Here is a 14,288-nt window from a genome sequence, read left to right on the forward strand (position 1 = left end):
GTGGAGGGATTAGCTTGCGTGTCTTTCCCAAGATAACGGACAGTTCCACCTCAGATTAAGACTTCCTGTGGTTGCGTCAACATCATTTCCTCCACCACTTGTTAGGTAGATAGGTTGGTCGGTCAGTAGATGGATGGATAGATGGATGGATTTAGGAGACAGACAGACAGACTTTATTGATCTCCAAACTGGGCTTAGCGCTTCGTGCTGATGCCAAAACAGCACTTCTGTGATACATTAATTTAGGAGATTTGAATGTAGGTCAACTCATTCATTTAAATATACACTGGCAAATGAATGTGGCCATTGTTGGGTCATAAAATATGACGACCTGAGGTTGGCGCATGAGTTACAAGCAAAACATCAATTGTCTTTTTGTTTTGTTGTTTTTTTTTCACGATACCGTCGAGCCCCAAATGGCTCCGATCATATCCATTAGTCAGGCTAGGGGATGATGACCGTTGTGTACGAGGATGTAATATCCAGTGCTTGACTTGTAGGTAATTGAGAAACATCCGCGCGCTTCATCCACAAGGTCCCTCTGTGGTCGTTTGCTCTTCTCCCAAAGCAAACATAGCAATTACAGACGCTGTCAGTCACTGTCACACGTGGCATTGGTGATCAATCCAGCCCGCTGGACGTAAACATACACGCAGGGGGAGTTAAAGCCGCCGCAAACGCCTCGGCCTGCCGACTCCCAATCCAATCCCAGCTTCATTTGCTGGGATTTGATTGGGAATCCATTTTGCGTTGCCGGCTGCTGCTTCTCCTGCTATTTCTCCAGTGACATCTGTCAGTTTCAACCCACAGCATTCTAACGCTTGCCCTTCAGACATAAAAAATCCAACATTTAACACTTTAATGGCTGTCAAAACAGCATTTGACAACGTGCCCCGTGTTTCTGGCCACCCTTGTAACCAGCTGTGACTGTGTGTGTGTGATGGGAACATGTGGTTGTGGAGAGCAACTGTAGCCAGAACTTTAACATAAGCAGTTTTGAGTGCTTTGGCAGGTGTTTATATCTCTGTCCGTCCGTTACAAAGAGTTTGGATATCAAACTGACCAGAGGACACTGTGGACGTCTCCTCTAAATAATCGCAGTCAGCTGTGCTGCGGGATAGCGCAGCTGTGCACTGGAACGTTAAAGGGACATCAGGTGTGTACCACGAGGGCATACTTAAGTCAGCCACCCCCCAAAATAAGGAAAATTCTTCCAGAGCCTCTACAGCTCTGACACGACCATCTCGACAGGACATGTCGGGGATGTTGCTAACCGTCCAGGAGGCTGCAGGCGGTTTGGGCTCCTCTCTCTTGATGATTTGGCCTTTACTCAAATTCACTGCTGTGTTTGCTGTGACCTTTGTAGACATGGGAGTGGTTTGCCTCTGTTAGCACCACTGCAGTGATGACCACTAAGGACCTTTTTGACTTGAGGGCCTGGTCATTCTTGTCCCGCATCCTCGGAGAGGATACATACATATCTTGCATATGCCATTGTTAGCAATACCTGACGATAACAGTGATATTTTGCGCGGAGCAACATGTGCGCGGATGAAAAAGGCAACGGTCCTCATGTGACAGAAAGCGATTAACAATACAGTTTGCTGCGTGTTTGAGCTACTGATGCAAGTTGCAGCCATCTTGGTGTCCTTTGTCGGGTGATGCGAGATTGTTCCGACGCTCTGGGTCGGAAATCTGACCTCCAACTACAACTGGAACGCACATCAAATCAGGATCCGTGTGGGCTCAATTGCAGTCGCAGTTCTGACCAGGAATGCGTCCTCATTTGTATGTCCCACGTTGCACGTGTGTCCACCAGCGTAAACTCAAGCAGGTTTCCATGGTTACCATCTCCTGTGTTGTCTCTTTCGACCTAAACAAGAGTGAGCCACTCACTGGACTGGAAGATCAGTCGGTGTTAAGGTCTATTTGTCCTTTTGTAGGTTCCTCCGTCTGACCTGGAAATGTGTGGATGTCTATGGACATCTGTGGACACGTGGACATGGACGGGATCACCCGGACCATATTGTTTGCAATAAAGGCGGGAAAGAAACACTCCAACCATCTAAAAATGATCCTAAAAATGGCGACTAGGCTTAGGGTTAGGACAGCGAAAGCGAGAACGTTCTGCAACACACAGTCTCCACCGGGCATGTGCGTCCTGGACTGCTTTGGAAATCAATTACTGGAAGAGACGTAAAAGAGAACTACAAGTGGCTACAAGAGAGACATAAATGCCAACACACCGTCACGAAATATCTCCACAGACGGACGCACCGTAAGAGGATCTGAGGCCAGAGTTTTTCCCCCTTTAAGTGCACAGAACCTCAGAGGAGGCATAATAGCCCCATTCTTAACTTTATTCCACTGTTTCCTCTGGGCATGTGTCGCCCCTCGCGCACAGCACAACAGATAGAGATCTATAACTGCGATTGCCAGTCTGAAGGGAACCGGGAGAGTGGGGGTGGTGGTGGTGGTGGTGGTGGGGAGGGGAGAAAGGGCTGTGTTAGGCTACAGGTCCCCGCCTGCATGGTTGCACTGCCGCGCTCCTGCACGGGCAAAGAAACAGCCGAACACACGCTGACCTCAGAGCTGTTGTTTAATCACCAGGGCATTTTAATGGCTTGTCAGAGTAATGAAAGATGGTTGGAGGCTACCTGGTGCAAACATTACGATAAATCCCTCGCACACAAGCCTACGCAGGGCTTAATGGTTATAAATCATCACTTTGGGGAGAGAAAAATGACAGCTATTAAAATAATGAATGGGATGATTAATTTTTCACATTAAAGATTAAAAGCTATGAGAGGTATCATCAGATATTTGAGCCGCTGTAAACGTTTGAAAGTGAGGGCTTATTTTCCGCACGTTATGACGCCCTCCGTTCCTTCACTGTCATCCACGTTGTTGTTTTTTGTCTCTCTCTCTCTCTCTCCCTCCCTCTCTCCCTCTCGCGCTCTTTCTTTCTCTGTGTGCCGGCTGGGTGCGCCCACCAACACAGGCATCCCTTACACCTAATTTGTGCTCTTGTGAAAGTGCTCTGAGGAGAAGCCTTGAAGAACACTCATTGCTCGAGGCGGTACAGGACCCTCTCAGCCTCTCTGCGGGGGCTCCTCAAGGCGCTCGCCGACATTATTTCACACCTCTAAAGCTGTCGTACCTATAGCCGTTCGCAAGAAGAATAAGACGAGCCGGACGAGAGGCGGTTTGCTCTCGTTTGTTTGTTTTTTGTCTTTTTTTTCCCCATGCAGCTCCTGCACGTGTGTTTCTTTTACCCGGCGAGAACTGATTATTCAACTCTGAGCGCTCCGAAAATGCATGTCGAACAAAGACGGTATATACTAACACATGCTCACTGAGCTGGCATAAATCCCCATGTATACACAAACTATGACAAGCCCCCCCCCCTCTCTCTCTTCATCGGATGACTCCCAGGAGAAGGTGTGTTATTGCACATAGATTCCTAATCCAGTTTTCACTTTCAGGGGACTCGCCGCATTCATCCAACATACATCACCCAAATTGCGGCGCGAGAGATTAGAGTGGAGGAGCGTAATTAGAACATTAATAACCATACATGTTAGAGAACATAAGTAATTTAGTTCTTCTTTTTTTATATATGATGAATGGGAGTGTAAACAAAAGGCAGGAGAGTGAGAGGTTCAATTAGAATTTCCAAGCAGGGCTCAGTGTGTCTCAGCAGACGCGTGAACGCGGGCGTTCTCCCACTGTTGCCCAATTATTTCTATGTTCCCAGGCAATGATACGCGTTGCGTGTCCATCTGCAGCCTTCAAAGGGATATTCAAATCGTCTCATTGAGGCGACGGGCTCCGTTTGTTGGCAGAGAATAAATAGTTGGCCAGGTTTTTATTTATTTATACGCGAAGCCAGGTATTTGTGCAGCTAAAGTTATTTACAAAGTGGTGGGAAATTTAAACGACTCCTCTGGCATTTCCGTGTTTTTTTTCCCTCCCTTTGATTTCCCCACGTGTGTGTGTGTGTGTGTGTGTGTGTGTGTGTGTGCCGTCACTGGAGACTCTTGTGACAGCCACCCACACCTCCCTCATGTTCTTCCAGCTCTTTCTCCCTTTTTATTTGTATTTTTTTTTTGCCGTCCGCTAATGATCCAGGGACACAAAATAAAGGGGCCCGCTGAAACAAAATGGCCACCTTAGCTGCCCCACTTATATCTCAACCCTCCCCTCTCAAATCAATTCTGACATTTCATTCTGCCCTTATAGAAGGTAATGGTGCATTCAGAGGTTGTTACCGATAATGTTGAAATGGTATTGCTTGGTTTCATTGGACGGACGTACTGTAACCTCTGCTGTAAGATGGCTTCGGCTCCTCTCCCCACCTTCTACCTCGCTGTTTTCCCCCACTCGTTTGGTATTTACCGGCTCTAATATCTCTTTTGGGCACAAGTGGGGAGCAGCAATTTCAGAAGGAAAGAAACAAAACAAAAACGTTTTTTCCGTTAACAACTAACCAACCGGCGTTTGTTTTTTCCCCCCTCCCACTCTCGTGTTTCACGAAACATGAAGAGAAAACAACCTTTTAAGTCAGCCAGTCAATATGCTGTTTCTAATATATTATTTACTGCCTACAGGCTGTACATCAGAATGTGCTCAACAACTGTTTCGGATTTGCAGTCATAATCATGTAGAGAGAAATCACAGAGCCAGATGTCTGGCCCTCATTTTTACAGCATTTATGTTTTTTTTTCCTCTGAGTTTATGTAAAATTCATCCTTCCCCTGTTTTATTTATTCCCTCCACTTTTCACAGACTCAACAATTAGTCAATTCCCAATCAACAAGAGAAAAGAAATTGCTTTTAATTACTTTTGATAAATGACAAATTGTGTTGGCATGGCTCCCTGCAAATGCTTAATCAGGTGTGGGGCGGGGAAGGGAGGAAGGGAGGCGGGCACTCTCCCTCTCTCTCTCTCTCTCTCTGCGGTTCATCGGCCGGGCTTCTGGGCAACAGCCAACCAGAAGCCTGCGAAGATACACAAGTCAGCAGAAAAGCCCTCGCTGCATGAGCACAGCCACACAATGAGGCACCAGCACAATGGAATACAGCTTAAAGCTGCAGTGCGTAACTTTTGTTACAGGTGTTTGTTCGTGAAGAGAAACAGTGTCACATAAGCTGAAAGCCGTGTGACCAACCACAACCTACTACATACTACTAGTTAGCTAGCATGTTGTGTGTGTGTGTTTTTTTATTTATTCACAATTTGACCATGACTACATTCTGTCACCAAAAACTTCCCCATAAAGTGCAAACAAGACAATTCCTGTGTTCCCATTCTGCTTTAAAGGTGACATAGAATGCTTGTATCACACATATGTGTTAGTTATGGAGGTCTACTTACATATATTAACTTGTTTTCATGGTTAAAAACCTCCTAATCGCTGCAAACGAGCCGATCAAAATATCTCCTCACTGACCAAAACCACACCCCCAGAACGTGGACTGTGTTGTGATTGGCCAGCCAACGAGAGCTTTCCTACTGTCCTGTGATTGGCCAGGTACCTGGAAGTGACGTAATAGATAGGCCAGCTCTCAGATACACAGCTCCCCCTCTGGCACGGTGGATGCTCTGCATCTCAGCAGCTACAACGAGAGTAGTTCTTCTTCTTCTGCGGTTGAATGTACGCAACCGGATGTGTCTGGACTAGTGCCGGCACCAGGAGGCGCTACGGTGGTGAGAGGAGTGGTGAGGGATTCTGATGACGACATCAAATGAAGGAAGTGCCGATCCGCTTCGCAGAGCCCAGGAAAACAATACAACACTATTTTCTCAGCAGTGGCTGAACTGTTTGTTCTGAAACTTTAGGCTTTCATAAACGAGGTAATGACGCAGATACACACACACAAACGCAGCGTTAATTGGAGCTTCCGGTCTATGTGGGCTTTAAACGTTGTCTTTTCGTTTTGTTTTGATTGAGAGACCCCTAGTGGCAGACGTACTCTGTGTTTAAAGCTGCAGTACGTAGCTTTTGGTCGTTGTTGGTGTCATGTTGCCTGTTTGGTCTCCATGAACGCAAACAAAGTGAGATTAGTGAGAAATGTCACCTGTGAAACCTTTGGTGGAAGTTTTTTGTTTGTCTGCAGTTGTGCGGTCGTCTCACTTTACTCGTGCGGTGTCGCTGTTGCCTCCGTCCGTCTTGACGTGAAACAGATCACTTCCTGTCCTGTGTGCAGCTTCTTGTTCTCGGTCAGTTCTCTACAGACCTTGGCGTTGAGTGACAAAATCCCAGTCCCAGGATTAGAGGTTTCTGAAATGCTAATAGCGTGTCACATGGTAGCAAAGGGTGTGATCTCAGTGTGAGTGAACAACACGATGGACGAAACACAGTGATCATTCCGACATCTACATTGTAGATTTTTTGTGCCAATTTCCTGAAGGCGGTGCAATGTTTCTAGCTCCACCCTCTAGCAGTACCCGACCACTGTGCTTGATACCCCAACAGAAGGGCACCAAACAGTGGGAAGGTACAGAACAGTTGTTTTGCAATGGTGGCTAGCACTGTTGCCTCACAACATGAAGGTTGTGGGTTTGATTCCCAGTCTTGGAATCCCTCCCACCAGCTCTCATCAACCCCTCCACCCTATTGTGCACCAAACACACTGAATTGAAATAAACTTGGTGGAAACTGAGTTTATGAAATTTACAACCAGTGACAGCTAAGACCTTTTGAAACCCACAAATTGGTGTGAACTTCAGAAACTCCGTTTTCAGCTTCTAGTTTCTGCATGTCCTCATCTCTGAGGATCGTCCCTCTTCATTTCTTTTCCGAGGAGACTCAAGATGGTTGAGCAGTCTCCTCACACGCGACTAACTAACGGCTCAGTTTTGGACTGAAAAGCAAAGCAAATGTACGACAGAAAATGCCAGTATCTGAAAGCGTCGCACTTGTAAATGAACTTTCTTCAGCTTCTTCAACTGCAGAAAGTGTTTTAATAGTTTTTTTTTTTCTTTTGTGTCTGTTGTTCTGCAGAGTTCATCCGTCCCTGTGGCAGCAGCAGTGAGTCGAGTGACCCAGCTTCAGCCCGACCGGCTTTACCTGTACATGGAGACCCCCAGCTGGGCAGGTCAGTCTGTTTGCCGAGTCTCACTGGCTCACGACGACTAACTACAGCTTTTCTTTTTTTCTTCTTCTTCTTCTTCTTCTGTCGGAGAAACTTTGTTTTCACCTTTTTTGATTTTGTGTTGTTTGGGTTCACACAGCCTGAACTGATGCTCGGAGTCAAAATGTCTGTTTTTTGCTGCGAGAGTCGAGCAAAAGTTCCATCCATACCTTAATATTAATAATTATCCCAGAGTCTGGTTTATGTATCCAAAACTGAATTTCTCAGTCTGGGGTTGAGTTTTGTTGACCAACACGATTTTCTTATACCTCATTATCAATATTAATTATATATACTATATATTATTTACATTACAGTACAGTCAGACCTTTGTTTTAAAACAGCGATAATGTCAATAAATAATCCTATTTCTGTTGCAGTAATAGTGTGGTAATAAGAGGACAATATGCCATTAATTTCCTAAGCAATATCAAAGCTACTAGATTGGTAATAATAATTATTACACATGAAAATCTGATTGAATAATTTTTTCTGTTTCACAGCTACAATAGAAAACAGCAGAAAACAAACACACTTAATTCTTTATAAATGTCTCTTTCTGAGCAATTTCGTTGCTGTTTTGGGGTTTTGCTGATTATTTATTCAGTTTACTGTCATTTGTACTGAGGTTGAGACGATGACACGCGCAGACCTGTGTCGTGGAGAGAGAAAGGGATAAAAAAAAAAAGGAGGTTTTCTATTTATTTCATGCGCCGACATGTACAAGCAAAGATGCTCAGAGTCAGTGTGTGATGGTGGAATGGTGCTTCAGCCTTTACGTGTGACTTTAGCCGTGGGTTCGCTCTGCAGTGTGTGTGGCCCAGGTGTTACAGATTGATATGGGAAGTCTGTAATGTCTGAGTGGGAAAAGTGATTCCTGTTGATCTTCATTTACATCAGTCTTTTATTGTTTGCAACTTCCTGTATCCTTGGTTACAAAGACTTTTACAAAGCACCTGCTATTTTGACCTTTTGACCTTTAGCTAACAGCACAGGCCATATATTTATGCTTTGGTGTCAGAACCAGAAATTCTTCCACATGTTGCTTTTCAGAAGTTTGAGGCTCAGGAGCTCACAGCGCCTTCTGCTGGACAAATTGTGCTTCTAGGCTGTATATGTGGAATTTCAATGGGTTTGTTTAGGCTCACGTTTGAATAATCACCTACAAATATATGTAGAGTCACACTGTGTTGTCCTAAAGTGTATTATTGTAACATTTTGAGGACATTTTTACATTTTTTAATTATGCACCAGGTTTGAAAGATGCACATTTACTACTATTTGCAACATTAGTTCGAAAATCTCTTTTATAGCTAAGCAAAATTGGTATGGAACGTGAAACATATGCAAATGAATCAGTGTTGAAAACAATTATTATCTTTTTCGGCATCTTAAATGTGAATATTTTCTATTTTCTTTGTGCCGTATAACAAAGAAATCAATTAAAACTGGAAATATCAAGACATTTGAGAACATCATCAGTTATAGCAGAGGCCCCACATGTTGCCCCCTAATCAATTGCATGCGGTCCCCCACTTAATATCAAGTTATGAGTTATTTATGTATATTCACTTGTGTTAATAGATTCATTTTACACCTAGGATATGTTTATATTGTGAGCTATCTGTTGTTCCATATCAAAAAAAAAACTTTTGTTAAGAAACTATGTGAAATATCATCATAAGTACTTTTTTTTTTTTTTCCCACCTTTTCTTAACATTTTCTGGACCAAACAACTAATAGATTCATCGAGAAAATAATTAGATATTGAAAATAATCGTTAGTTGCAGCCCTGGATAGAATGAAATCAGGAATTTAACCATGACCTTCTAAATCAGGAGCGATACCAAGCCCTAGTTAAATATACATACGTTTTTGACAGCGTTGTTTGTCCTGAGAGGAGCGCGTCCATCTGCTCCGTGTGGAAGTGTGACTCACATCGTCTTGTGCGTTTACGGGAGTGTTTCCTGTTCCCGAGGAGCCAAACGCTTCCAGAGTCTGAGGCAAAGCGTCTTCACGCCCTCTCGCTGCGAATGTGCCCTCGCTGTAATAAAGTCAGTATGTATGCGCGCCTCACTCTCCCCTATCCGGCCATATTGTGCACTAATGTGTGCTGGTTAAGTAGCGGAAGACTAGAGAAAGACTCTTATCCATATGCCTGAGAGCCCAGGAGCCGGCACGATCTCTCCCCAGATGGAGGCCTCTGCTTCCCCACCCATCCTCGGCGGAGCCATATAGCAGGTGGCGGCAAGGATCAATGGTCCTCCGCCATTACCTCTTCTCCACTTCACATCTCCAGCCTCATCTCCAGGGGGGGCCCGCGGCGCGTCTCACTGCAGCGCGCCAAGAGGAATAGGGACGATTTCCATTAGTCTAATTGCTCGGTTATAGTTCTATATTATTGCCGTGATCACCACTGTGGCTTGGTAATGATGGACCTCCCGTGCCCCCACGTATAGCTGGTGGGTGTTATGTCTCCCCCGTCACCGCCCATTGAAACTCCGGTTGCGGCACTGGTGTAGGAGGAGAGAGTGAACTTAACAGAGAAGAAAAACAGACGGATAAACAGCTAAAAGAAAGAAAAAAAAAAGTGCTCTTCAAATGTTTGGATGTAAGAGTTTAATCAAACAGACGCAGCTATTTACATTCTCAACAGGTGCGGCGGTGGTTTGGGCCTGATTTATGGAATAAATGCTTTTGAGTTTGTAGTGCTTGTTCATTTTACTGTCACCAAAAGAAAACGGCAATATGGGGCTAATTTGCAATAATTTGCCGCTGCTGTGGCCACTGGTTAAGAATGTTTATATAATCACGATATAATAAGAAAAATGAAAATGAGTTTTTCATGCGGTTCGGGCCCCGTCACTCACCGACTCGCTAAATGATAATTACATTCCTCAAGCGCAGTATTACATTTTAGCCTCTTACATGGACTTTGTTCGCGGTAAATGGGGGGAGTGTCATTTTCATTTTAAGGCGATGTGAGTAGTTATTATTCCCACGACTACAGTCAGAGGGAACACACACACACCATCAGTCAGCAGATGAGGTGAGGATTATAATGAATTCATTTACCCTCAAACACACTTTCTGCCTTTCTCCTCTCCGATTGTAATATCTCATTTACATACTGTAGTGTGTCTCTCATGACCGAGACACCCAAGATGTTTTCATGGTGTTGGGAGAAAAAAAATCCAATTATTGTGTTAGTCTGAATAAAAGAGCACTTTAAGAGTACATGAAAACAGGTTAGTCGCAAAGTCAGACTACCTATAACCCATAATACTTTGAAATGGGGAGTTGAAATTACTGCTGCACGTGTACAATAAGCCAGCTGTTCCTCAGTTCCCGCCCCCGCGAACTTTGACCTGGATATAATAGAAAAAGTGGTGACAACAGAGATTAAAAACATGGATAAATCCAGACTGGTGCGTTTTTTGGACTGACGAGGAGACTAAATCAACGTAAAGAAATCGATATTTTGACATGCTAAAAACTAGCCTTTAGCTGCATGGAAACGCTCCATAGACGCCATATAAGAATTGCACCTTCTAAAGCTCTTTACGGCCAGGATTGTGATTTCACGTCAGAATGAGAAATGATTATTAGACGTCAGTGAAGGTTCCGGTGACTTGTACCTCTGGGGTAAAAAGGTTGAATAAAGGTGCGAACATATCATCATTATTATTATTATTGTTATCATTACCATTATATCCTGTTTACAGGTAGTTTTCTGTGGATTTTCAAGCTTAAAGAAGCATTCCTTGGGTGTTTTTGCCAAAAGACTAACATGGATGGATTCAGGTTTTAGGCGTTTTAGCTTTTGTTGACGTGTCTCTGCACTTGTGATATCGGGACGCAGCGTAGTAAGCACCAGGCGTGGTGACAGGAGGTGACGGTGGCGCGTAAATCGATTGATTCCTCCCACTGGTCGTGGTAGATTAACTGAGATTTCTTATCCTCGTGCGAATTGTCTATTAACATTACAAATGTCCCGTGGTGAAATGACATTACTCCAACGACACTTGTAAAATGAGTCCCGCCTGAATAAGGCTTACGGTTGCAAAACCATAAACTCTTTTTTTGAAACCTCAAGATTCCCGATTTGAGTGAATCTTCTGTTTTCTTGCGTTACAAATTCAAGTGGAGTTCTTTATTTTTGCAAGCAGAGGAGTCGCCCCCTGGTGGTACCTACTGCTACTTCCCCAGGCTTCACTACCCAAACAGGAAGGCTCCATCCATTTATTCACATAAAAGCCGCTTCTTGTTTTGGATTCCACATCATGTTGTTGCTGCTGCTTATTCTGCTGCTGTCCTCCCCTCATCCTTGGCTGTCTTTTTTTTTCATGTATTTATTTTGTACAGGTGTGTGTGAGTATTATTGATCTTTTATTTTTTTTTTTGCCTTTGCCTTTGCTCCGCGAGAGCGTGTTCACTTAAAAGGCCCCGCTGACGTGGTGCAGCTTATTAAACAAAATAGGCCAGACAACAAGGCCGCAGTCTCCCTGAATCATGGAGGAGGCTGACGGTATCAAATATGAAACGCTCGGCTAACAAGGTGTGTAATCTATTTTAATCAGATCATATTTTATGAAACACAGAGGAGGCTGGACTGGGGTGAGAGAGAAGGATGGAGAATCTGGGAGTCGGTCGGGGGGGTTGTATTTTGAAATTGGATGTGACGGCCGTGGGACCGCCGCTTGATTTTACATGCATGGCTTTATAATGAAGCGACGCCTAATGGTCAGTTATGGTTAACTTTAGCGGGAGCTGGAGCTCTGCTGTAATGGGAGGCTAATTCAGGGCCCGTAACGCTTTGACAGGGCTGCGGAGCGGCGCGCGGATATGGAGAAGGATGTACATTAGAGGCTCTGGGGCTGCAAGTAAAGGTCCGTATTTGTCTGCAAATTAGCCGCCTGCCTGAGGACATAACAGGGTTAACGGCAGCAAAGCATTTATTTATTTATTTATTTATTTATTTATTTATTTATTTATTCATTTTATTTTATTTCATTCTTTATTCGGCGCACACGGACATAAATACAACACCGAAGCCACTACACTCGCTCAGGCGGTAGAGAGACTCGCTCAAATCAAGTGTTGCACAGTCGCGACTTTGCGTCGTCGTCACAATTCCAGGCCGTGATCCTTTTTTTATACGTCTTTACACCGGCTGAGTTTATAGGCGAGTGTTTTCAATCACTGTTTTTTCTTCTTCCTCCCCCCCTCCCCCCTTCTTGTACCATAAATTGTCTCAGATCGTGTGACTTGGTTATGAATATATGAATATATATATATATATATATATATATATATATATATATATATATATATATATATATATATATATATACAGTATATACACATATATACATATATATGTATATATATATATATATGTATGTATATATATATATATATATACTTATATAGTACAGTATATGCTCCAAAGACCTCAGGAAGCACCCACTACTCAGGCTGGGTAATGGATAGAGAGATATTATATACTGCTGTGGGAAGCACCACTTGTTAGTGAAAAGCTTTGCCCAGATTTTTAATGATCATAAGGAAACGTCGAACAGCAAGCGTCTGCCAACAACACTGGACGGCACATTCAATTTGTGTTTTAAACTGCAGCTGACAGTGTGGAGCACTTTCTCTTCCTTCTTGCACTTAAATAATCAGAGAGGAGTGGAAGGAGCCGGGCGCTTCAGCCTGGATTTCACTCATTACCATGCGAGAATATTTACAGGATCAAATATGCGCGAGATGTCAGGAAACAAATATTAACTTATTTAAAGAGGCAGTACAGTAGAATGCTAATGTCCTGAGCTGATCTAACACTTCACTTCTCTCTCTGTCTCTTATTTAACCTCTTTTTTTGTGTGTTACATTTAAAGATTGAAGTGGAATCTTTTGTTTGCCACACGCTGAAATATAACACGTCACATTTTCAGTCTCTAAATGGATCTTGAGTTGTTATTTAACCTTTTTTTATGCAACCTTTAAAAAAAAAACTCACATCCATCACCATAAGGGCAAAAAATGTCCCACAAAACTGCTGTTTAATGTTATATAACACATATATATTTCACTTTCTGTGGCTTGATTTTCTTTAAACATCAAACCTGATCATTCAAAACAAATCAACCACATTTTTCAACAAATTTGAACATTAAAAAAAATGAGTAACCAACAACACTGGCAGAATAAATACACTTAAATGCAACATTCCCAACATTTATACATTTATACTGAATCTTTTATTAAATTGCAATGTTTTTTTGCAATTTTTTCTAAAAAACACAGATTTTTTTCTTTTCATCCCTCACGTAAGTAGTTTTCAGTAGTTATTTTATATAAATACACACATACACACCCACACATATATATTTCTTTGCATGTTAATGTCTATTTTGGTCTTTTAGTTACATTTATTTCCGTGTCCTTTTATTAATTGCCTGTTTTTGCAGGAAGAGCCGTCACAAACTCTAATTACTGTGAATATGCTTATTCAAAATGGAGGTGTTTAGACAATTACTGATAGATTTGATAAGTTCCTCTGTCATATTCACACCCAGGGGTGTATCAAGAGATTTGGGGGGCCTTAACGTGTAAGTAACTTGATGCTCACATGACTCTCGTGACTGTCGAGAATAGACACGGTTGCGTTCTGACATTAGCCGTCACTGTCTCGTTTCTTTTTCGTCTGACAGCAAATATCATCTCACTTACTGTTTTAAACTGGTTCCCAAATACTGGGTCTGGGTGATCCTGAAAAACATATTTTTAAAATCTTGAGTTGTAATTTAACCTTTTCTTATGCAACCTTTAAAAAAAACCTCACATCTGTCACCTTAAGTACAAATATGTACCTTCCCTTAAAACTGCTATTTAATGTTATATAACACACTTAATAAACAGACCCACACCCTGGGTCTGTTTCCAAGGCCATTCTACCAACACTGGAGGGGTGAGGAGGAGGAGGAGGAGGAGCAGTGGGAGGAGGGAGGAGTAGGAGGGGGTGCCTGCGTCTTTAAAAGCGAGATGGAGTGAGGGAGTGAGGCGGACGGGTGGCTGGCAGAATTGTGCTGACGGCAGGGCTTTGGTTCAGAGCATGCCCATTAGAGGGAGCCATAAATCCTGGGCTC

The 14,288-nt window shown here is 43.2% G+C and overlaps 1 protein-coding gene across 3 annotated transcripts in view; it reads left to right on the forward strand.

The window, feature by feature from the left end:
- Window positions 1–14,288, forward strand: part of LOC122784870 (RNA binding protein fox-1 homolog 3-like) — a 498,591-nt gene that overhangs the window by 251,229 nt on the left and 233,074 nt on the right. For all 3 annotated transcript variants that reach the window (XM_044050270.1, XM_044050274.1, XM_044050273.1), the window contains exon 5: window positions 7,008–7,101. In XM_044050270.1, the coding sequence (XP_043906205.1) occupies window positions 7,080–7,101 (22 nt within the window). In that variant the 5' untranslated portion in view covers window positions 7,008–7,079. The remainder of the gene's footprint in view (window positions 1–7,007; window positions 7,102–14,288) is intronic.

Source organism: Solea senegalensis, linkage group LG19 (assembly GCF_019176455.1).
Source record: "Solea senegalensis isolate Sse05_10M linkage group LG19, IFAPA_SoseM_1, whole genome shotgun sequence".
Taxonomy (NCBI): Eukaryota; Metazoa; Chordata; class Actinopteri; order Pleuronectiformes; family Soleidae; genus Solea; species Solea senegalensis.